Source organism: Lampris incognitus, chromosome 10 (assembly GCF_029633865.1).
Source record: "Lampris incognitus isolate fLamInc1 chromosome 10, fLamInc1.hap2, whole genome shotgun sequence".
In the NCBI taxonomy this organism is placed as follows: Eukaryota; Metazoa; Chordata; class Actinopteri; order Lampriformes; family Lampridae; genus Lampris; species Lampris incognitus.
Window position 1 is genome coordinate 38,230,341 of NC_079220.1, and position 25,318 is coordinate 38,255,658.

The 25,318-nt window shown below is 47.2% G+C and overlaps 1 protein-coding gene across 1 annotated transcript in view; it reads right to left on the reverse strand.

The window, feature by feature from the left end:
* Window positions 1-577: 577 nt before the first annotated feature.
* cacnb1 (calcium channel, voltage-dependent, beta 1 subunit) overlaps window positions 578-25,318 on the reverse strand; it is a 481,576-nt gene continuing 456,835 nt past the window's right edge. The window contains exons 14-15 of the mRNA XM_056288701.1: window positions 3,396-3,581; window positions 578-1,123 (exon numbers count right to left, since the gene is read on the reverse strand). Of these exons, the coding sequence (XP_056144676.1) occupies window positions 578-1,123; window positions 3,396-3,581 (732 nt within the window). The remainder of the gene's footprint in view (window positions 1,124-3,395; window positions 3,582-25,318) is intronic.

Genomic DNA, 25,318 nt, shown 5'->3' on the forward strand with positions numbered 1-25,318 from the left:
TTTTACAGTGAACTTCAGAAGCTTTTACGAAAGAGAGAGAGAAATAAAGTCAGACTGAGAAACGCTGACAGCGGGTATGATGGCATGAGACCCTGTTTAAGGCTGCAGAGGACAGGCATGACAAACTACATCTCCATCAGCTCTACCAGCTCCATCAGAATTCACATTCTACACTTGTAGGGAAGATTGAGTCATACAGGTCACTATCATAGATTCACAATCATTACAACTACTGTCCTCATCCCGTCGATAGAATTCCATGATGTACATGCAGCATTTAACAATCAATAGCAGACCAATATTGCCATTTTTTTCTGAACATAAATAAATGTATTTGCTAGAATGACAGGATGAGGATGACATCTGGTTGTTTGTGTTTCTTTACACTACAGTCCACAGTGAGTAAAGTATTACTTTGATAAGGGATGTAAGTACAGTAATTGATAGCCTGATTGTCATGGCCCCGACCCCACCCTAGAATCCTGCTTGAACCCATGCCTTAGTGCCAAACGTTTTCCTTATTCCTCTCTATTCCCAGTCTGTTCAGATCTCCTAGACAATAACATATGAAGTGTGTTTAGCGAATATAGACACCCTCCCCCCAGTCATCCCGATTCTTGTTGTGGCTAATGTTGACCCCTGTTTCCACAGGATCCTGGCAGTAATGCTCTCTCAGCTTGGCACATCCATGCAGTGACTGCATCTGGCTTGGCATCGAAGGATGGTTCAGGTTTTCCTGGTCTGGCTCGGCACCCTCATCTTCCCAGGAAGCCTGTCGGCCATGATGCTGAGCAAGGTGGAGGTGGCTGCCCCCATCCCCTCTGTAGGGCTCAGGCTCTTCATAGGGATCGATTTCAATGTCCATACAGGAGTCACCGGCCTCTGTGTAGGCCGAGTCGCGGCTACCCTGCGTCTCAGAATCAAAGGTATCTTGCCATGACAGGCCCCGCCCATTCCCTCCCCGTAATTGGCTGCGAGAAGAGCACTGATATGTCTGCTGCTGCTGCTGCTGCTGCTGTTGTTTCCCACCTCGGTCCGGCGGGTAGTCATGGAAACTCTCACTTCCACTGCACTCTGTCAGTGGCCCTTCCTGCTTCTGCTCTCCGTGTACCAGGTAAGGCCCCTGTCACCAGTCACACCCATGCCACATACCAGCCATGCAGAGACAAACAACGCAGAACACAATCAGGCTGTGAGTGGTTAGTAAACAGGCTTAGGATGAGACAGGGCACACACCATACGGCCAGATCTGTTGCTAAAACATACATTTTAATATCAAATACTTGAAACAATCAAAGACAGCAGTAGTTTGGCTTCCATCCATATCGGTTTGAGCTACAGAATTAGAGAGACAGATGGCGTTGGGAAATTTAAATGAAATATCAAAAATGCAAAAAAGTTTGGATTTTGACTCTTTTTTCAGGTGAGGTTTATTCTATGTATTTGTGTGTGTGTGTGTATATAGTATATATATATATATACATACACACACACACACACACACACACACACATACACATATATATATATAGAGAGAGAGAGGGGAAGAGAGAGAGAGAGAGAGAGAGAGAGAGAGAGAGAGAGAGAGAGAGAGAGAGAGAGAGAGAGAGAGAGAGAGAGAGAGAGAGAGAGAAAGAAAGCAGTGGCTTCAGCCCAGCTGATGAAAACAAAGCTCATTGCACTTAATTTAACTTTTGAAAAGTTTGGTTAAAATAGAAGGACGGTTGGTGGACACTTTTCCTGTGACATCCTGTTGACAGATGTTACACTGAAACCGTTAGTTTTTATGAGTTACACTATTATGTTTGTTGCATATACACATACACATCAATGCTTGCACAATATGCACAAACTAACCACAGATACTGAAAACTTGAATGCATGAACCAGCACACACACAGCCATGCACACATGCACACCCAGAAAGATCCACACTCACTCCACGCTCCACAAAACTATCAGAATAAATGAGGATTAGAAGTTCTGCTACTGTGTCTTTCTAAAATCACTTCACATACCTATGAAAGAAACTCAAACAAGCAGTTATCCAGCAAGCAAAGTGATTCATTCTTTATCTCTTATACTTTCTCTCTTTCTCTTTCTCTCTCCCAGCCAACAACCCCGTTCTTCTGTTGGAGACCTGAAACCCACGCTGCATGTTCTCATGTGCCTACACCGACTCAAGAGAGAAAAGTATATTTTTTCAGTAAACAAATGATTTTCTTCTATTCCCCTACCTACACACTTGTAATTCTTATTATAATTACAATTTAAAAAGAAACTGACTCAGTTAAGAAAACAGGTTTGATGGGTATCTTGTATATTCTTTCTGCTGTCAGTATAAAGAGAATCTCAAAGATAAATGAATAAAGAAATCGTTGTACTGTTATGAATTGCCAAACAATCTGGTAAGAATCTGGCCCTCAACATGACTTATCAGGCATATAAGTGAGATCCAAGACATATGGATTAATTTGTATTTTGCCATCCAATTAATCATAACATTTCAATTGGCAAAACAGGCCAAATTGTTAGTAACAACCTCCACCAAACCAAGCTTCTCAGTTCCAACAGGTTGACATGCTTTCATACGTCATGATACCACGGCAAGGCCGAGGAGGGAAGCAAACTGGACTCTGCATGTCAAACAACTGAGTTCTGCAGAACAGGGTGCCATGGTGCATGGAGGGTTGGGTTGGGGTAGAGGTTTCCAATATCATGCTTAATGGGTAAAATGGAGGGGTCTCCAGAGGCAGAGATGCCTTACTGGTCATTTCACAGGACCACTGGGATTCCTCCATTTGCAGTGAAGGAGATGCCAGTTTTCCTAATTCCAATTGTGTGCCCATACATCTCCATGTTGTTGGTAATGAACGTTGCTTTTTTGATAAGTATTGTAATTTGTACAGGGTTAGTCTCTGCCCGCTTTGAGTGTGAGTGTGTGTGTGTATGTATGTATGTATGTATGTATGTATGTATGTGTGTGTGTGTGTGTGTGTGTGTGTGTGTGTGTGTGTGTGTGTGTGTGTGTGTGTGTGTGTGTGTGTGTGTGTATTCATTTAGCAGGTATGTCGGTGCCCCTGGGATTTCTTTTGGTAGATCCAGTGTAAAGCCTGTGATATGATACCTTCCCCATCTGCATGTATGTTGTGTTTCTATATACAGTATGTGTGCATGAGAGAAAACCAGATTAAATCATGCTCTCTTCCTTCTGCGTAGGGTGAGGAAAACGCTAGGGAGAGCAGGGTTGGGTTTGGGGCTTAAGTTTCCGCACCTGCCCCTTCCCCCGAAGGCTTTTAAACGCCATGCTCCTCCTCTCTCTCCTCATTGGCAATAGGCCCGTCCAAGTTAGGCCACAGATCCAGGTTCCGGCGCAAGGAGGTAAGCACCTGTACCTGCAGGTTGGAGACGGGCTCAGGGGAGGCAGCCAGTGCAGCAGTGGCCATGGTGCGGTTGAGCAGGGGATTGGGGGGGTTGCTACTTGGGGGGTGTGTGGCCTTCCAGTAGGCCTCCAAGTAGTCAGCTAGGTGTTCACAAGCATCCTCTAGCTGATTTTCATCCAGGATGATGTCAAACAGCTCCTGTATGCAGAGGGATGAGTAAATAAATATTGGCTGGTCAGTTGGTAAGCTCTATAAATTTAGAGCCCTAAAAACTGGTTGATTTTCATTGTTTTTCCCATTTGATCATTTTCATTTTATTCTATGGTCTGAGTTTCATATATTTTAAAGCTTTTTACCCTAAAATATCTGTAATGCTATCTTTGTTGTCTTATGACCTGACCAGTCAGCATTGTAATGCAGGATAAGATACTCAAGTCAAGTCAATTTTATTTGTATAGCCCAATATCACAAATTACAAATTTGCCTCAGGGGGCTTTGCATCAACACAACATCCTGTCCTTTAGACCTTCACATCAGATAAGGAAAAAATCCCTAAAAAAAACCTTTAGGCAATATAATTTAGCAGTAATTTTCACCAACATTAATTATAATTTATTTGTGAATTAGTTAATGAGCGATTCACATAACAACGTGTGGGTATTACTTACTTATCCTAAAATGACTGAAGGGGTTGTATTATTCCCTTAAGATTCTGAGATGTGAGATAGATGGCTTCTTTTGGTAATTACTTGTGAATTAATATCACAACAGATGGATCATATGATGACTGTGGACCCTCACTCTTTGGACCCATCAAGATGCACAGCTATGCTCAGACTCCTACAGAAGGTATTTGTGCTGTCAAACCAAGTCAGAGACAAATGGGGAAGTTGTACCATCATGTAGGTCCAAGATATTGGCTCATCCTACCTCTACACCTGACAGCAGGCCAGCCAGAGGAGCTACACAATAGCTACAATCAGACTTTACACCTGGAAAACAGGTGTGAGCCATTGTCAAACCTGCCTGAATTTGATATGGAGGCTGATGCTGTTCACAGAAATAAGAAGGAACCCAGAATGGCTTTCACCAAAGTTTAAAAGGACTCGTTCTTACTAAGTGACCGAATCATGAGACCCCACTGATGGAAATAATGGCACCACGCACCTGAATTCTAGAAGACTCCACTATTAGAAACATAAATGGTAAGATAGTCAAAACATGTTGCATCCCAGGTGCTTTGGTCTCTTACATAAATGTAAAAAAAAATTGAGCAACTGTGAATGCTTGAAAATCAATCAAATCGTTGTGCATGTGGGAGCTAATGACACATACAGACAGCAACGTGAACTGCTGAAACACGACTTCTTTAAACTGTTTCAGACAAGCTAGAAATCCCAGTGTTATTGGTGAAAAATTGCCAACAGTCAACAGAAGGATAAATAAGTTCAGCAGGTTACTGGCTTTAAATTCATGGTTTTCCACAACCTCCAGTTTAGAAAGAGTGATTTTTGTTTACAATTCCAATTTGTTCACATTGAACAATTTGTTCATTTGTTCCCAAACACCTTTTCAAAGCAGATGGTGAGTATCCACATGTATCTGGACTGAAGTTACTTACAGACAATTTTCTCCACTGTGTTCTGCACTGTGTTACCCATATGCCCCCTGCCAGTACCTGACATCATTCCCCTCCCCCTCTTCACACAGGAGATCCAACATCACCCTCTGTGTCCCCACCATTATCCCATCAGGGAGGTTTCAGATAAAACGTCTGGATGAACGACTACACCAGGGTACCAGGCTACGTTCCTGCTTTAATCCTCTCATGCTCTCCTAGTTCCCCTCACTCCACATTCTCAGACAGGGTTAAGGATTCGTTTTGTCTAGGAGCAGGAGTAAAACATTTCCTTCCTGCAAGGCTAACATGTTAAGTTGAGCATCAATCCCTCTACAGAAACAAAAACACAGTTTGTCTCAGAGCCTGTCCAGAAGCTCACAATTAAAAGAGCACCATTTAATGTCAGGTCTCTTAAAAACAAAGAACTTTTTGTTAATGATATTATAATCTTGATTTAATGTTTTTAACTGAAATTTGGTTTAAAGATAACAGTATCTTCTTCTTTCCGCTTGTTCCCTGTTCCTCAGGGGTTGTCACAGCAGATTTTATAGTTTCCATCGGTACCCTGTGAGGGCACAGCACCAATGGCGGCTGTTGTTAACCCGGGCCTTGACCGATCTGGTATGGTCTTGTCAATCCGCATACTGATTTAGCAAAGTTTTACATTGGATGCCGGGAGTATAGAAAGTTTAATTGAGACAGCCCCTCCAAATTTTAATTTCATGAATGTTGTAAGAGCTGATGAGAGAGCTGGAGTAGCTATTCTATTCAAGGATGAATTCCTGCACAAGCAGACATATTTTGGAGATTTTTCTTCATTTGAATACCCTTCTATTTTACTGAAATGTTCCACTCGAGTTTTATTACTAACTATCTACAGGCCACCAATGTATTCTGTCAGGTTTTTTTTTTTTTGAAGATCTTGCTGAATTAATGTCTTGTCATCTGCACGGACTATGACTGTTTGGTTATAACTAGTAATTTTAACATTCACATTGACAACCCCTATGATAAAAGCACAAACGAACTCTATTGCCACTCTGGAAACCTTTAGATTAGCTCAGCATGTCTATGTGCCTATACAACAAAGGTTATACCTTGATCTTAATCATTTCTAAGGGCCTGTTGATGTCAAAGACTGAGATGGCGGTTCTTGCTCTATTTTACTACTCTGTTTTTTTTTATACAGTGCCATTTAAAAGTATTTGCCTGCTTCCTGATTCCTCTATATTTACATATTTGTCACTGGTTTCAGATCTTCATACAAAATGTTATACAACATAAGACAAGGAGAACCCAAATAAAAATAAAATAGTTTTAAAAAAATGATTTAATTTATTGAAGGGAAAATGTTATCCAGCACCCATATCATCCAGGTGAAAATGTAATTTTGAACTTGATAACTGGTTGTGCCAACTTTAGCAGCAACACTGTAACCAAACACTTCTTATAATTGGAGATCAGTCTTTCACATCACTGTGGAGGAGGTCTGGCCCACTCTTTGCAGAATTGCTGTAATTTAGCAACATTGAAGGGTTCACGAGCATGAACTTCTTGTTTAAGGTCCTGCCACAGCATCTTGATGGGGTTCAAGGCAGGACTTTGATTAGACTACTCCAAAACCGTAATTTTGTTTAATTTTAGCCATTCTGGACTTACTGTTGTGTTTTTGATCATTGTCAAGTCCAATTGAGCTTCATCTTCAGATCACGGACTGATGACCAGACTCTCTTCAGATTTTCTAGCAGAGAGCAGAATTCATTGTCCCTTAAATGTTGACAAGTCTTCCAGGCCCTGAGGCAGCAAAGCATCCCCACACCATCGCATTACCACCACGTTTGACTTGGTATAATGTTCTTATTGTGAAATACTGTGTTTGCTTATGCCAGACATAACAGGATCTGTGTCTTCAAAAAAGTTCCACTTTTGACTTGTCTGTCCACAGGACATTACCCAAAAAAGACTTGGGGGTCATCAATGTGCTTTTTTTGCAAATGTGAGGTGAGCACTATTGTTTCTCTTAGTTCGAAGTGGTTTGCACATTGCAACTCTCCCATGAATTCCATTTTTGCCCAGTCTCTTTCTTATTGTCGAATCATGAAATATGACCAACTAGCCGAGGCTAGAGAGGCCTGCAGTTCTTTAGATGTTGTCCTGGGTTTTTTGTGACTCCCTGGATGAGTTGTCGTTGCACCCTTGGAGGAATTCTGTAGGCCGACTACTCTTGGGAAGATTCACCACTGGTCCAAGTTTATCCATTTTGAGACAATGCTCTCACTGTGGTTTGCTGGAGCCCCAGAACCTAAGAAATGGTTTTGTAACCCTTTCCAGATTGATATAGCTCACATTTTTATCTTATCTCTTCCAGAATTTCGCTTGATCACGGCATAGTGTGCTGCTCACTGAGACCTTGTAGCCTAATTCACATAGATCAGCGGTGGCTAACCATGTGCCATGGAGAGCCATGTGTTTTCATTCCAACCCGACTGCACACCAGGTGATTTCACATGATACATTCTTCCTCTTTGGTTAAAGGGTTGCTAATCAGTGAAATCACCTCGTGTGGAGTCCGGCTGGAATGAAAACCTGCATGCCAGTGGCGTAACCAGGAATATTTTTTTAGGTGGGCCTGAGTGAAAATGGGTGGACCAAAATTTTCCAGCAATAATCCTTCAAACAAGATGCAAATTCGAACACATTACAGCAGTAAACACATAACACAGGTTTTTAGTACGTGACCAAGAAACATACTAAAACTTTAATAAAAACCCACTTAAACAAATACCACGCCAGTCATTCTCGCCAGGCTCTACACAACCATTTAAACATCACTGAGGAAAACAGCCCGACTTAGTCTAAAACATCATGATACAACATGTAAGCTATAGGCCTATAGTACACGTTTTACAGCACAATGTGGAGACGCCGAGGGCGAGCGTTGAAGTTCGAGATTATTTCATCATAGTCCAAAGAGTCAGTAAGTTCCCTTTCAAAGGACAACAGGGATAGATTGTTGAGGTGTGCAGTTAGCATGGAAGATCTTAGACATGTTTTGATACGGCCTGTAGTGGAGAAGAGTCTTTCAACAGTACATGAAGTCAGGGGAATGGTGATCATTGCCCTTAACAGTCTGTTAATGTTTGGGAAAACGTCAGAGTTGCAGCTGTCCAGCACTTCAATGAGGGATGGGTAACACTGACCCCTCTCCACTTTATGACGCAGTGACTATTGTATTTAGAAATCACGTCAGGACACAGCGCTGTCGCTCGACACAACCGCTACGTTGCATTCTTTATTTAGACTGACACAGCATCACAGGCAGACCCGATCAAACAACCCAGAGCCCGCAGGCATCACCAATCGCTCCCAGCACAATAGAACAGCACCAAATCAAATGCAGCACTGTCGATGTGTGCAGACATAACACCCCCCCCCCCCGGCAGGATTTCAAACATGAAAGGTTGACACAAAGTCCTCTAGGTGGCCAGGGCGTAAACGTGTGCGAAAAGGTCGCGGGGCGGCCTGAGGCTGGGCAGGCCGAGGTGGGGAGGGAGATGGCAGGGGAAGCTGAGGCCCAGGAATGTCTGGGGCCCGTGTAGGAGCTGCATGAAGCCCCGGGGCATCTCGCCATGCTGAGGGAATGGCTAAGGTTGTGTCACCAGCTGTGTGTGACGGAGCTGACACCTTCCGTAGACGACTGGAGTACCACCGAGTGCCATCGCTGAGGAGGTAAGTGGCTGGGCCCAGCTGACGGGTGACTTGGAGAGGAGAGGACCAGTATGAAGCCATTTTATTGTCCCTGTGGGGCCTGCGGACCCTGTCCCAGTCAAACACATTGATGTCTAGGCACCCTGGTTTGTTTTGACTGGTCAAACCGTTGCTTCATCTGCATCTGCTGAGGCTCTGACCCCAGAGGGAGGTGCCTGGGGTGTGGAGGGGTGGAGCCTGTCAAGGGGCATGCACAGTTCCCGGCCTAGCATGAGAGAGGCTGGGGAGACGCCTGTGGTCGAGTGCTGTGTGGCCCGATAGTGCAGCAGAGTGCGACGGATGGCCTGCGTGAAAGAGCACCCTTGGGCCATGAGTGCTCTGAGGCCATTCTTCAGTGACTGGTGAAAACGTTCAACGCCGCCATTGGCCTGGGGGTGGTAGTACGCAGTGCGTATATGATGGATGCCCTTGCTTTTGAGATAAGCAGTGAACTCAGCAGAGACCAGCTGAGGGCCGTTGTCAGTGGTGATGGTCTTTGGGAGGCCCCAGCGAGAGAAAAGAGAGTCCAGGAAGTCGATGATGATCTGTGAGGTCACAGCGCCGGAAGTGGTGAGTTCAGGCCATTTTGAGTGTAGATCGTACGCGACCACCATGAAGCGTTGGTGGTGGGGAACTCCATGGATCTCACCACAAATGTCCAACTGCAGGTGTTCCCAGAGCTGAGAGGGCCAGGCGAGAGGTTGCAGGGGTGGGGGAGCCTGGTGGCCAGTCTTGCCACTCACAAGGCAGGCAGAACAGTCCTTCACCAGAGCCTCAATATCTTTGTCTATCCCCGGCCACCACACCAGGTCTCGGCAGCGCTGCTTCAGTTTCACAATGCCCAGGTGGCCTTCATGCGCCATATTCAAAACACGTGCACGGAGAGCAGCTGGGACCACTGTGCAAAACCCACGTGCCACGCAGGTGTCGTTCCAGCAGGAGAGCTCCTGTCTGACTCGGGCGAACGCAGCCAGCTCCTCTGGGACCTTGTGAGGCCAGCCGTTCTGGATGTAGGTGCGGAGCTGGGAGAGGACAGGGTCCTGTTCAGAGGCTGCCCTCAGCTCCTTTAGAGAGACAGTGGCCTGAAGGGTTGTGTGTAGCATTTGGACAATGTCCTTTTCCACACAGTCAGTGTCCGTCTGTGGAGCTGGGGTGGAGACAGAGTGAGAGATCAGGTCGGCGACAACATTGTCTCTGCCTGGGGTGAACTACAGGCTGAAGTTGAACTGGCGGAGGCAGTCAGACCAGCGGGGCAACTTCAGGGGTTTGTGGCCTGTCCCAGATGTGGACAGCAGCGCTGTCAGGGCCTGGTGATCTGTCCTGAGGGTGAAGGAGCGGCCATAGAGGTATAGGTGCCACCTTTCACAAGCCCAGATACAGGCTAACGCCTCACGCTCACCCACGGAATACCGCTGCTCGGTCAGGTTGAGGGCACAGGAGGCAAAGGCGATGGGCTTCTCCACACCGTTCTGGGTTTGAGACAGCACAGCCCCTATCGCTGTGGCTGATGCGTCACAGGTCACAAAGGTGGAGCTGGAGATGTCGAAGTGAGCCAACACTGGTGGTGAAGTCAGTTGAGTCTTGAGATCACGCACAGCGTCACTGCATGCCTTTGACCACACCCATGGCTCGTCCTTATGCAGCAGCTGGTGCAGGGGGGCTGTGGTCGCAGAGTACTGGGGAAGAAACCTCAGGTAGTAACTTGTCATACCCAGGAAGGAGGCGACCTGGGCGGCCGAGCTGGGCTCAGGGATGGCCTGAATGGCGTCCATGTTGGATTGTAGTGGAGTTACACCGCTCGCTGACAGCCGGAACCCCACGAACTCGATGGCTGGCACAGAGAGGACACATTTCTCAGCATTGAGAGTTAGCTTGTGCTTGGACAGGGCTGCGAAGACCATGTTGAGGCGCTTGTCGTGGATTTCACTGGTGGGCCCGTGTACCACTATATCGTCCAGATACATGGCCACGCCCAGTATGCCAGCCAACACGGAGACCATGATTTTCTGGAAGCAGCTAGGGGCGGAGCTGAGACCGAAAGGCATCCTGGTGTAGCGAAACACTCCTGCATGTGTCACAAAGGCTGTGAAATTTCTGCTGCTGGGGTGGAGGGGCACCTGTAAGTACCCCTGTCTGAGGTCGAGCTTGGAGAACACCTCAGAGCCATAGAACTTAGCAGTGAGTTCTTCTGAGGTGGGCAGTGGATACTTATCAGGGACCACTGCCTTATTTACTGCACGTAGATCGACGCAGACACACAGGCCCCCCGACTTCTTCTTAGCCACCACGAGGTTTGAGACCCAAGGTGACGCATCCACCTGTTCAATGATGCCAGCTTCCAGCAGTTGTTGCAGCTCAGCGGAGACCCCATCACGGAGAGCCAACGGGATGCGGCGCAGTGGTTGGATGACAGATTTCACAGCAGGGTTGAGGAGAGGTTGATGGGCGAAGGCGGAGAGGCAGCCCAGCCCCATAAACAGCGATGGCCACTTCTGCTGCCAAGGTGATGCAACAGTCAGGATTGCTGCCCCCCTTGTGTCTAAGAGGGAGAACCCCAGAGCGGAGAACAGGTCCAGGCCCATCAGGTTGGCCCCACGGCGTGCCACATGAAAAACTGCATTGGGCACCAGCTTGGTTCCATAGCGGACAGTCACTTGGAGAGAGCCAACCAGATCGATTTTGGAGTCACCATACCCACACAGGACAGCTGAGGGTGCGGACAGTGGCAGTGAACCCAAAAATTGACTGTAGGTATCAACATTCAGGAGAGAGACACCTGCACCGGTGTCCAACAGCAAGGGGATGCACACATCATTAATGTTGACTGTGCATGATTTGAATGACACTGGCCCAGAGCTCACCTTGTGAATGACGGCGGTTGAAGACTGGGGGGTGTGGCCCTCTGACCCAGCCGGGGAAGATCGACAGACGTTGGCAAAGTGATTTTGCTTACCGCAGCTACGGCATGTCTGGCCACGGGCAGGGCAGTTCTGAGCCCTTGAAACATGAGACCGAGATCCACGGTTACCACAGGACTGTTGAGGGCGGGGCCGAGAACGCCGTCGTTGCAGTTGCAAGACGTCCCCAGTGGAGTCGGCGCCCGCCTCGCTCTGGCTGGGTTGCGTCCCGAGGGGCAGCCGTGAGTACAGGGAGGAGTCGTTGGCAGCTTGACTGGATGTGGCCACTTCTGTGTATTTAGCACAGCAGCACACTCAGCTGCTCCCTCAACCTGTAGTGCGATGGTAATTGCTCTGGACAGCAGCAGATCGTCTTTTTCCAGCAGGAGAGTCTCACGCACCTTTGCGTTGTTGGTGTGTTCGATTAGCTGGTCGCGAACCATCTCGTCCTGAAGTGCGCCAAACTTGCATGAGCTAGCTAGCTCTCGCAAATTAGCTACATACTGCTGCACAGACTCACCAGGCAGTTGGTGTCGCTGACAGAATAAAAATCACCAAAGGAGGGCACTCTGTGGAGCAGCGAAATGGGTGCTCATAAATCCCACAGCTTCGTCAAAGTTTGTGACGTTCCCCAGAGTCCCGAGCACACGATGACCCTCTGCTCCCAACAGAGCCGTCTTCCTAGCCTGGCTCACGTCGTCGAGCCCTGAGGCGATGATGTAATTTTCAAAACTATGTAGCCAGCGAGTCCATGGTACCGGAGGCTTGCCAGGTAACGCCAGGAAGGGGGCAGGTGGTGGGAGAGAGATATCAGCCATCCTCGTCGCCAATATTGTATTTAGAAATCACGTCAGGACACAGCGCTGTCGCTCGACACAAACGCTACGTTGCATTCTTTATTTAGACTGACACATTATCACAGGCAGACCCGATCAAACAACCCAGAGCCCGCAGGCATCACCAATCGATCCCAGCACAATAGAACAGCACCAAATCAAATGCAGCACTGTCGATGTGTGCAGACATAACAGTGCCTGAATGAAAACGGTCCATTCCGCGTCCTCAATAGATATCCGGTAATGATCACACGAATGCTGCAATGATTTTTTCTGGGCAAACGTAACTGATCCTGGTAAACAAGCAGTGGCTGCTCGCATGATGCCATACTGATCTTGCTGAAAGCGACTGTCCAGCTCAGTAATCTGCCTGTCCAGAATGTTAATCCATAGCTACTACAGGTCAGTGTTGTTCCTCACGTTTGTAGCTTTGCCCAAACTAGTGGTAACCACCGACAAATTGAATCTCGCGGGCAGCTTTCTCTCCCAAGCGCCGGTGACATCTGTGGTGTATTGGATCGAGCACTCGGTGCTCGATTGTGTTGGACTGTCACCACTACTGAGTTCTGTAATACACTGGTCGAGCCTAGTAGTGTGTGATGTCTCCGTCAGTAAAGATCAGACTTGTGCCGCATCCTCGTCTCCGTGTACTTATATATATTAGTGATGAAGTTAGTAACCCACGAATAGTAACACTACAATAGTGTACATAAGAGAAGTCACAACATGGTGTCAGAAGACGGAGTTACGGTATAATTCGAGGGCGGTACTTCAACGAGTTCACTGGTAGCTGAGGCAGCTAGCTAATACGTGCTAGCCTGAGCACAAATATGGAACAGTTCAAGCCGCCATCACCGCTGATACTTACCGGGAATGTCGCAGAAAACTGGAGAAGATGGGAACAGCGTTTCCAGCTGTACATGACCGCTTCAGGTGCGTTGGATAAGGAAGAGACGGTTAAAATAGCCATTCTGCTTCACACCATCGGCGAGGAGGCGCTAGAAGTGTATAACACACTCACCATCATCCCAGAAGGAGACGACGAATCGATGGAGGACGTTCTGAAAGCCTTCAAGGACTACTGCAGCCCTCGGAAGAACGTCGTGTTCGAACGCCATCAATTCTGGTCGCACACGATGTCAGCAGGAATATCGGTGGACAGATTCATCACAGAGCTGCGCCAGAAGAGCAAAGACTGTGAGTTTGGCAGACATGAAGATGACATGATAAGGGATAAATTAGTGTTCAGCATAAATGATGCCCGTTTGAAAGAAAGACTGTTACGTGATAATGAGCTTACTTTGCGCAGGGCCGTAGAGATATGTAGATCAGCCGAGCTCGCTAAGTCACAAATACAAGCGATGCAGACGTCACATGTTGTCCAAGACGCCTCAGTGGAGGCATTGAAGAAAGCAACAGGGCAAACGCGCACAGGCAGCTGGAACAAGAACAAAACGAGCAGCAAGAGGCATGTAGCAACAACTCTCTGCCACAAGTGTGGAAATAAACATGAGCCCCGTCAATGCCCAGCTTATGGTGCAGTGTGCCACAAATGTGGTAAGAACAATCATTTTTCCAAGGTGTGTAAATCAAGCACTGAAAAAAGCGGCAATTACAAGACAAAGACAGTGCATAATCTAGAAAGTGAAATTGATTCCTTATATATAGGCATGATTGGAAAATACAAAAGCAAAGCAGCCCACTAAGCTAAAGGCACTGTATGGCGTGAAACAGCCACGGTCAGAGGCGTAGCAATTAACTTCAAGTTGGACACAGGCGCCGATGCAAATGTGCTTCCTATGCGCGTATTCCGGCAGCTACCAGGTCCCGTTCAGTTACGGCCCACAAAGACTGTGCTGATTGCTTTTGGTGGTGCACGACTACCCTCAGATGGTGTTGCATCTCTAGATTGCCGCACATCTAAGCATACGGCTATATTGGACTTCCATGTGTCTAGCCGAGCTGACAAGCCAATCCTGAGTGGAGATGCGTGTGAAGAGCTGCAGCTGGTGAGAAGAGTCGAGGCGCTTGCAGTGGAGTCCCCACAACCAGCAAAACCTCCGGCCACCAAAGAGGAGCTGCTGCAGAGGTATGTGGAGGTCTTCACAGGATTAGGCGAATTTCCTGGAGTTCATCACATACACATTGACCCCAGCGTCACGCCTGTGATTCACGCATGCAGGAACGTACCACTCTCCATCATGGACTCACTAAGAGAGACACTCACAGACTTGCAGAACAGGAAAGTCATAACTCCTGTCAATGAACCTACAGAATGGGTGAACAGTCTTGTTGCCACAAAGAAAAAAAATGGTGCGCTAAGGGTATGTTTTGGATCCTTGCAACCTGAATGAGGCAGTCAAGCGTCAACACTACTCCATTCCTACACCGGAAGACGTGTGCAGCAGGCTAACAGGAAAATCCATCTTCTCCATCCTAGATGAAAAGGATGGATACTGGCAGATCAAGCTAGATGAGCCGTCGCCTAAGCTATGCACCTTCAACACGCCGTGGGGCCGGTTCCGCTTCCTCAGACTCCCATTCGGGATCAAATCGGCCAGCGAAGTGTTTCAACAAAAGAACTGTGAGACCTTCGGCGATATCCCAGGTGTGTACATTATAGCAGACGACATGATCATCGCAGCGTCATCAGAGCGGGAACACGATGAAATCCTGCAGAAAGTAATGGAGAGAGCCAAGACCGCACATGTGAAATTTAACAGGGACAAGATCCAGTTTAAAGTTGATACTGTAAAGTACATGGGACACGTCATCACGGCAGCAGGACAGAGAGCTGGCGACACAAAGATCAAAGCGATTGTCGACATGCCAACCCCGGAAGACAAACAAAGTCACCAACGTCTGCTGGGAATGACAAAATTCCTAGCGCAATACATACCAAACGAAGCCTCACTCACAGCACCCCTCAGACAGCTGCTCAAGAAGGATGTAGCGTGGCAGTGGTGCCCGCACCACAGCTCAGCGCTAAAGGCATTAAAGACCATCCTCACACAAGCCCCTGTGCTGAGATACTACGATCACAAGCAGCCTCTCACTCTACAAGCAGACTCCTCAAAGGATGGTCTGGGAGCCTGTCTGATGCAGGACGACCGCCCAGTGTGCTATGCCTCACGAGCGCTCACCGACACAGAAAAGAGGTACGCACAGATAGAGAAAGAGTTGCTCGCTATAGTGTTTGCTGCTAAGAGATTCCACCAGTTTGTCTACCGCAGACCAGTAACTGTCCAGTCCGATCATAAGCCTCTGGAGGTCATCATGCGCAAGCAGCTGAGCAAAGCACCTGCGCGGCTGCAAGGTATGCTTTTACAACTGCAGAGGTATGATCTGAGTGTAACATACACACCAGGCAAGCACATGTACATTGCCGACACACTCTCACGCGCTACAGCTAGCAGAGAAGGTGACCATATTGATGAAAACCCTTGTGATGAGAGAGTTGTGTATGCCTTGGATGCCACAGATGCCTTGAGCGAGGAAACACTCAGCCAATTAAAGAAAGCAACGGCAGCAGATAGCGTGCTGCAAGCTGTGTGTGAGAAACACAAGAAAGGCTGGCCCATGAAAAAGAAAAGTTTGGACAGAAAACTACACGCCTACTGGGCAGTGAAGGACATTATAAGCATGGAAGATGACATTGTCTTGGTCGGAGACAAAATAATCATACCCCAGAGCTTCAGGAGCACGATTTTGGAGAAGCTGCATCTTGCACACCAAGGAGTGCAGCGTACAAAAGCCAGAGCAAGAAAGTCTCTCTACTGGCCTGGCATGGCACAAGATATAGAGGCAATGGTGGAAAAGTGCGTGCAATGCCAGCAGCTACAGCCCAAACAGCAGGCTGAGCCACTTATGCCGCATCAGGTCCCAGAACTGCCATGGATGAAAGTCGGAGCTGACATCTTCGAGCTACACGGTCAGTCATACCTGTTGTTAGTTGATTACCTAACCAAATATCCTGAAGTGCTCAACATATCTGACAAAACAGCATACACAGTAATCCAGAAGATGAAGTCTGTGTTTGCCAGACACGGGATTCCTAGGGAGATAGTGAGTGACCATATCCCATTTGCCAGCTATGAGATGAAGTCATTTGCAGCTTCATGGGAGTTCAAGCTCACACACTCCAGCCCAGGTTTTCCCTCTTCAAATGGCATGGCTGAGAGAGCCATAAAGACAGTGAAACATGCGCTGAAGAAGGCAATGCAGACCGGCACTGACCCACATCTGGTGCTGCTGTCACTGAGGAACACACCGGTGACAGGACTGGACGTATCACCTGCACAAATGTTGATGGGGAGAGTTCTACGAAGCACACTTCCGTGCTCCAGTGCTGTGCTGACACAATCAGTCCCACAGCAAATTCACAGCAAGATACGGAACCTGCAGTTCTGCCAAAAACAACGTTACGACCAGTGTGCAAAGCCCCTGCCAGTGTTGACCCCAGGAGACATCGTACACATGCAAATACAGCGCGGCTGGGAGCCTGCCGTTGTCATCTGACAGCGAGATGAACCACGGTCCTACACTGTGCAGACACCGGCTGGGAGGATGCAAAGAAGGAACAGGCGACATCTGAGGAAGATACATCCGAGCCTATTCAGAGACATGGACAGTGAGGAACATTTTGACCCAGAGGTACAACCCTCACCCTCACAAGCGCCTGTGCCAGTCGCCTGTGCCAGTCGACTCACCACCACATGACCTGCCACCACACGACCCTCCTCCGGTGACTACAGGCAGTACACCCACATGCTACACAAAGTGCGTCAGAGCAGTTAGGCGCCCTGCCAGATACAATGACTAACCTCAGGGTTCTTTTGTGTGATCATTCAAGTGTTTATTAAAAAAAAAAAAGAAAAAAGAAGGTGAAACAAAGAGTACAAGGTGTGTTTAACCTGAAATGTTGCAAGATTGCTGACTGTTCAAAATGTTTACATGCCAACCACCAGAATGTGAAAAGGAAATGGTTTATGTTGTTTAATGAGAGTCATCTGTCATTTAAAAAAATGCTGTATTAATCATTGAAGTATGCAAGTAGAAAAGACTTGTTCAGTGTTAATGCCATAGTGTTAATGGTTCGGTAAAGGGTCTACTGTTGAAGCAACTGATGAGTAGGCCACATCTCAGTTGGAAAAGAGGGATGTGGTGTATTGGATCGAGCACTCGGTGCTCGATTGTGTTGGACTGTCACCACTACTGAGTTCTGTAATACACTGGTCGAGCCTAGTAGTGTGTGATGTCTCCGTCAGTAAAGATCAGACTTGTGCCGCATCCTCGTCTCCGTGTACTTATATATATTAGTGATTAAGTTAGTAACCCACGAATAGTAACACTACAATAGTGTACATAAGAGAAGTCACAACAACATCCCAGCTGGAGACGTCATTCTTTTCCATCAGTTCCTCTGTTAGTTTTAACGCTTTGTTGAAATCACCTTGTGAATTATCTCTAAACTGTGCAAAACTGTCTTTGAGGCCTTGAATTAGATCTATGCAGTCAGTGACAGTCAATGAGCCACTCTGTAAACCTTTTGTTGCAAAATCGCTGCTCTCGAATAATTTCCCGACTGTAACCAGCAAAAACAAACATTTCTTCGTCTGAATTTGTTGCAAAAGTGATTCGGCTTCAACTTTAGTGTGACCACTAGTTTCGGAAAATTGTGCTAGCATTTCCAAGATAACGTCAAGTAACACCAAAACCTTGCTCACTGATTCTGACTTCGAGCTCCACCTTGTATCTGTTGAGCGCTCTAACTCCAGGCATCGTCTGTTAGGATGAAGCGCTTTCTGTATTTCGAGGAATTTAGCGTGTCTGTGCGCACCTGTCATGAAACTGTATAGAGAGTTCAGTGTCTCGAAAAAAGTGCTGACGTGTCCCGACACTTTCGATGCGGTGCAAAGAACTAAATTAAGACGGTGGGAATTACAGTGGACGTATACCGCGTCTGGAAAAGTGCATTTTAAAATAACATGCACACCCCCTCTGTTCCCTGACATTACGGAAGCCCCGTCAAAGCTTAAACCCACGCACAGAGAGGGATCAAGTTTCAGTGGTTGCAGCACTTCTAAAATCTTCTCAGATATCGCGTTTGCACTCATATCACCGGTGTCTACAAATCCAATTGCTCTTTCTTTTATTGTCCCTGCATGAATGTACCTAATACACACAGCGACCAGTTCACGCTTTGACATATCCTTATATTCGTCCGCTAATATGGCATAGTAGGTGGCGGGTGATTCACGCAGCTCTGCTTTTATCTTGCGCAACAGTAACGAGGCAGCAGATTCTAGCAATTCGTTCTGAATTTTTGCACTCATGAGCGTTGCATTTTTAGGCATTTGTTGAAGGCGACTTTGAATTTCTGGGTCGTATTTGGAAATGAATTTAAACAATTCTAAAAAATGTCCCTTGTTTAGTGCTTCTGCTTCCTCGCTTTCTTTGTGTCCACGTAATGACAGTTCTTGTTTTGCACAGAACATAACAATGTCCAGAACCACCTTTATGTGATCACGATTTCATTCCACAAATGAGCGGTCCATTGCCTCAGGGTTTAGTTGGTCTAGAACAGTCCCCCGACCTTGCAGGCTTGCTCTGTAACCCTCAAATTTACCAAGTGCAATACAATTGCAAGGTGCTTTCAATCTACAAATCCGCTTCGAAAAAACGTGTTTCCCATATGGGGCTCGGGGAAATGCCTACACATTTTACAGAAAACAGCGTTCCTTGCTGAGCTGTATTCAAGCCACTTAAATTCTTCATACCACTTATGGGAAAAAGAACGTAATTTTCCTGAAATGTTGGTTGCGGGGAACACTAATTTAGGCTGCCTGGGTGGCTAATCCACAGCAGACAAATCTGACGGTGGCATGGTCAAGGGAATCGTCTCACCGTCGTCAGAGGGGGGAGGAGAAGCTGTCTGCAACGGAGAAGCTGTAGCCTCCTCTGTCTTTCTCTCCGGCGGTATCTCACTCTCATTGGGCGGCTCAGTCGGTGCTGGAGCAGGTGTGCTTTCATCCTCCTCCATCCGTGGCTTTTTAAAAAAGCGGAAGATTGAACTTTGTTTCGCCATTCCATGGCTAACTGTTGGCTATTGGCTAGTTAGCAGCAGTGAAAAATACAGAGCGTGATGGTATGCGCGCTCAGATTTTGCAGTTCTACGTACGTAAAAGGGGCTGGCCTACGTGCTTGTAAGCCAGCGTGATTGGGTGGGCCTGGGCTTGAAATGGGTGGTCCAGTGACAGGCCAGGCCCACCCGTGGTTACGCCCCTGCTGCATGCACATGGCCCTCCATGGCACATGGTTAGCCACCCCTGACATAGATGGTAAGGTTCTATATAAATCATGTCTAGATTCAACAGGGCTGGCAGTAATTAAGTGTGGGTGTGTCTGCTCTAATTGAATCCAATGATAAATTAAATTTGGTTAATTGGTTGACTGAGTAACTAAGGGGCGGATTACTTTTTCACACATGGTCAGTTGGTGTCGGATACATTTTTCCTTAAGTAAATAAAGTGATCATTTAAAACTGAATTTTGTGTTTACTCAGATTGTCTTTGTTTCAGGTTGTATGAAGATCTGAAACAATCGTGACAAATACACAAAAATAGAGAAAATCAAGAAGGGGGGCAAATACTCTTCATGACACTATTGGAGTAGCAAGTATGGGTAAATGGAGTAACATGACTGTTACTCCATTTACCCATACTTGAACAAGTTCAGTCAAGAAACATTTTATCACTGAGAATATGAATAAAGGTTTTCTGCCAAAGACCCATCATCAGTCTGGGGTGGTTTGAAAGACATTACCAACTACAGGAGACCATTCCCCCTTCACTGCAGGGAACCATCAACTGACTGATAACCTAAATGGGTTTTACTGCAGGTTTGAAAAGTAAACCGTCATACCCCTCACCCTCTCCAACTACAATAAACACACTGCACTCCCTGCTAGCCACTGTTCCCTCCCCATCGAACCCCCACCCGCACTCAAGATCTGTGTTGAGAACATGTGCCAGCTCTCCCTGAGACAGAAGACCAGGAAGGCATTGGGCCTGGATGACATATCACTCTCTGTCTTAAAGTCTGTGCTGACCAACTGGTCCCTATTCTCACACTGCTCTTTAACAGATCACTGGAGCTGTGTGATGTACCCTCCAGCTTCAAGAACTCCACCATCATCCCGGTCCCCAAGACACCCCATATCACAGGATTAAATGACTACAGGCCCATTGCCCTAACGTCAGTGGTCATGAAAACCTTTGATATATTGGTGTTGGCCCACCTGAAGGAAATCACAGGCCCCTGCTCAACCCCCCCACAGTTTGCTTACCAAGCAAACAGGTCAGTGGAGGATACAGTCAACATGGGATTTCACTACATCTTCCAACACCTCAACTCCCCAGCGACATATGCATGTGTCCTGTTTGTGGACTTCAGCTCAGCATTCAACACCATCGTCCCAGATATCCTCCACTCCAAACTCACCCCCGGCTCACTGTACCAGTGCCCATCTGCCAGTGGAACTTCCTGACAGAAAGGAGGCAGCAGGTAAGGCTGGGGGTGATCACATCTAGCACTCAGACAATCAGCACTGGCACCCCTCAGGGATGTGTGCTCTCCCCTCTACTCTTCTCCCTCTACACAAATGACTGCACCTCAGGTGAGCCATCTGTTAAACTCCTGAAGTTAGCAGACAACACAACCATCCTTGGTCTTATCTGGGATGGTGACGAGTCTGCATATTGATGCAAGGTTGATAAGCTAGCCCTCTGGTGCGGCTATAACAACCTGGAGCTGAACACACTCAAAACAGTGGAGATGACAATGGAATTGAGGAGGAGTCCCCCAACACTGCCCCCCCACCATACTCAACAGCACAGTGTCTATGGTGAAAACCTACAGATTTCTGCATTCCACAATCTCCCAGGACCTAAGGTGGGCATCCAACATAGACACAATCATCAAAAAGGCACAGCAGAGGATGTACTTTCTCCACCAGCTCAAGAAATTCAGCCTGCCTCAGGAACTGTTGATTCAGTTGTAAAGGTACAGATAGTGGTTATTGTTTGCTGGCCTGCTTATCTCACTCAGGACAGGTTAGCCTATCGGTGGTGAGGGAGGCAGGGCTAGAGATGTGCGCAAAAGGAAGCAGAAGGAGAAAAAAGAAGCGCTGGTCTGGCTCGGGTAAGGAGGCAGGTAGGACGAGCGAGGGACTAAAAAAAATAGGCTGCAGTGTAAATACAGTTCGGCAAGACAGTTCGGCTGCTAAGCAACATGTGGGTAGTAAGTGAAGGGATTTCGGACTAAGGGGGCCCACAGAGTGTTGTTCCGGATGGGAGGCTAGTGGTATAGTGGCTAGCAGCGCAATGGTGGGGCTGTGTCTGAAGCGTATAAGTGCAGCGGGCTGGGGGAGGGCCGAAGCAGAAGGTGGCAGTATGGGCCTTCGAAAGTGAGGTCAAATTAAATCCCTTGTTGAACGGAAGTCGGTGTAGCTATAACATGGTTAACCTGGTAATAAATCCTTGCCTGCAAAGCAGGAGATGTACGTACGCCATCTCTCAAGCACGTGAGTGCAGCGTAAAGGAGCCGGGAGTACCAGGGGCCCCTAGAAGTGTCCCTGCCATCCAGATGTCATCTCAGCGATTCACCCTGCCTCACCCTGCTGTACATGGTGTGAGTTACTTGCCCTACGCAGCCTGGCATTTGGATTTTTGATTTTGACCCTCATCAGGAACTGAGGTATGTTTTTATTTTTCTAATTGAACTATGAACTGTGAATTCGAGGGAAGACCACCATCACAGCTAAGACTGATTTATCTTAATGAGTGGAGACCTGCTGAGAAGATCCCGATGTGTGTGTTAAAAAAACCCCAAAAAAACCAAACAAACAAATAAAAAAACATAACTGAATTGAATTTAGTATTGGACACTTTAGGGGCTGTGATTGTTGAAAGTATTATGACCAGTAGGTGTGACTGTTGTAGTCTATTACCATGACGTGCCGAGCAGCAGTAAAAGTTACACTTGTTAAAAAGAACTCATTGAGTCGGCTCATTCTATTCGACAAGTATTCTTTATGTCGAGAAGACACTTCTACAGACATTACATGGTGTCAGAGTGGTCTGCATATAAGTGCAACGTGAAGCCATGCCGAAGTTTAACCCGCCGAGCGATTTCAAGTTTGACTGCCCCGCAGAATGGCCGGAGTGGAGACGAAGATTTCCGCGCTTCAGGCTCGCTACGAAGCTGGATAAGGATGACGGGGAGATACAAAAGTGAGTTCGCTGATTTATTCAATGGGAAGCGAGGCTGAAAAGATATCCAGTTCCTTCGGCTTAACAGCGGAGGAACAGGATTATGACGTCATTATGAAAAAGTTTGACGACTACTTCGTTCTTCGCCGTAACATCATACATGAAAGAGCATGTTTTTACCAACGGAGCCAGCAACCAGGGGAAATGGCGGAGATGTACATCCGGACATTGCACGAGCTAGCTGAACGCTGCGAGTTCAGGGACAAGAGAGACGAGCACATCAGAGATGGCCTGGTGCTGGGCATAAAGGACAAAGAGCTCTCACGGCGCTTCCAACTCATGGCGGACTTAACGCTGACGCAAGTCATTGAACAGGTGCGTCAGGCAGAGCAGATAACTAAACAGGTTAGTCTCCAATCCAACCAGAGGCCCAACTCGCTAACGTTAGTGGTCGATGGCGGGAAGACCATCAAAAGAAAAAGGGCGGGCAGCGTTATGAAAGCAGCAGCGCTGCAACCCACAAAGTGGAAGAATGTGGGAGATGCGGCAAGCCTCAGCACCCTGATGAGAGAAAGTGTCCTGCATTGAAAAGTAAGTGCACAAAATGTCATAAAAATTGACATTGGGAGCGGGCATGCCACTCAAAAGCTGTAAGAGGGATTACAGAAGTCAAACAGCTATACTTCCTAGGAGAAGTGGGCAGTAAGAAAAGTCAAGATGATTATTCCTTTGTTGTAACAATGCTCCTCACAATAAATCTTATATCAGGCACCTGATTATCAGCACCTGGAGTACCAGAAGCTCAAAACAAGAGTCAATAGCAACAGCAAAATAAGCTCTCTGCCATTGGCAGAGAAGATTTGGCAAATTTTTCATGGGCACAACCCATATACTCAGCTCTGCTGCTCATCCCACAAATGCATGTTCCTTACAAATGTGGCACCATTTAAAAGGGAAATAATCAGGCTTTCCAAGGGTATAAGATTTGTTGCCTAGAAGCCTTGTTACAACAAAGAAATAATCTACCAAACACAAATTTCCTTACTTTTTGTGCTGAGTATATATGTGACATGCCAGGTACTTTCAAAATTGACACGGGAGCCGAGGCTACAGTTATTAGCCAAGGGACTTTCAAAACGCTGAAAAATAAAATAAGATTGCAATCTCCTGACACACACTTCATCAGCCTAGGTGGAAACCTCAGCTGCACAGGACTATTTCAGGCCACCACCAGCTACAAGGGGAAAAAGTATTCCTTTCCTGTGTATGTCATAAGAGGAGAAAGCAACGCCCTACTAGGACGCCCTGAGGCTGTAGCGATGGGCCTAGTGAAGTGGGTGGAGGAAGTCAGCGGCGTTTTCGGAACAAGTGGACTGCTGAAGACAGAGCCGGTGAAAATAGCCTTACAGGAGGATGCACAGCCATATGCAGTGCATACAGCCAGGCGAATACCTTTGCCTGTAATGCCACTGGTTAAGAAAGAACTGCAGTGCATGGAAAATGAAGGCATAATTGAAAAGGTTACCCAGCCAACACAATCATGCGCTGCTATGGTGCTTGTCTTAAAACCCAATAAGAGGGAGGTCTGCTGCTGTGCAGACCTCAGGAGGCTGAACCGGGTAGTGAAACGTGAAAAGTACGTACTGCCCACTATGGAGGAAATAATGCCACGGCTCGCCGGGTCAAAGTGGTTCACATCATTGGATGCAGCGAGCGGGTTCTACCAGATCCCTCTGCGCGAGGACAGCAAGAGGCTCACTACTTTCATAACCCCATTTGGGAGGTATGCCTTTTCCCGGCTCCCATTTGGGATAATGAGCGCTCCCGAGATTTTCCAAAGGAAAATGGCAGAGACTTTGATAGGGCATAGAAGTGTATATGGACGATATCCTCATACATGGAGAAACTGAGGCAATCCATGACCAGTGCCTAGCCAAGGCCCTGAAACTTATCTAAGCAGCAGGACTTAAGCTGAACAAGGCAGCAAATTCAAACAGACACATGTCCGCTTTCTCGGTCACATCATCGATGAGACAGGAACCAGACCTGACCCAGACAAAGTGACAGAAATATAGAACTTTCCTCAGCCCCAAAATGTAATGGAACTCAAGAGATTTCTGCGGATGGTGAATTACCTGGCAAAGTATGTTCCGGAGCTATCCACTGTGGGTCAGCCACTTTATGAGCTGCTGAAAGGAAAGAAGGGGTTGGGTGTGGGGGCCCGCACAGCATACAGCATTTGACAAACTTAAAGCTGCATTAGCCACCGCCCCTGTACTTGCCTTTTATGACATCACCAAGCCTACAGCAGTGTCAGCAGACACCAGCAGCTATGGGCTGGGAGGCGTCTTGCTCCAGTTGCATGGAGACCACTGGAAGCCCGCGGCCTACTGCTCAAGGCGGCTAAGTGACACGGAGACAAGGTATGCCCAAATCGAAAAGGAATACTTGGCCAGCGTGTGGGCCTGCGAAAGATTTGAGAAGTACCTGTTTGGACTTGATAGCTTCAGGCTGGTCACTGATCATAAAGCTCTGGTGCCTCTTATGAACAGCAAAGACTTGG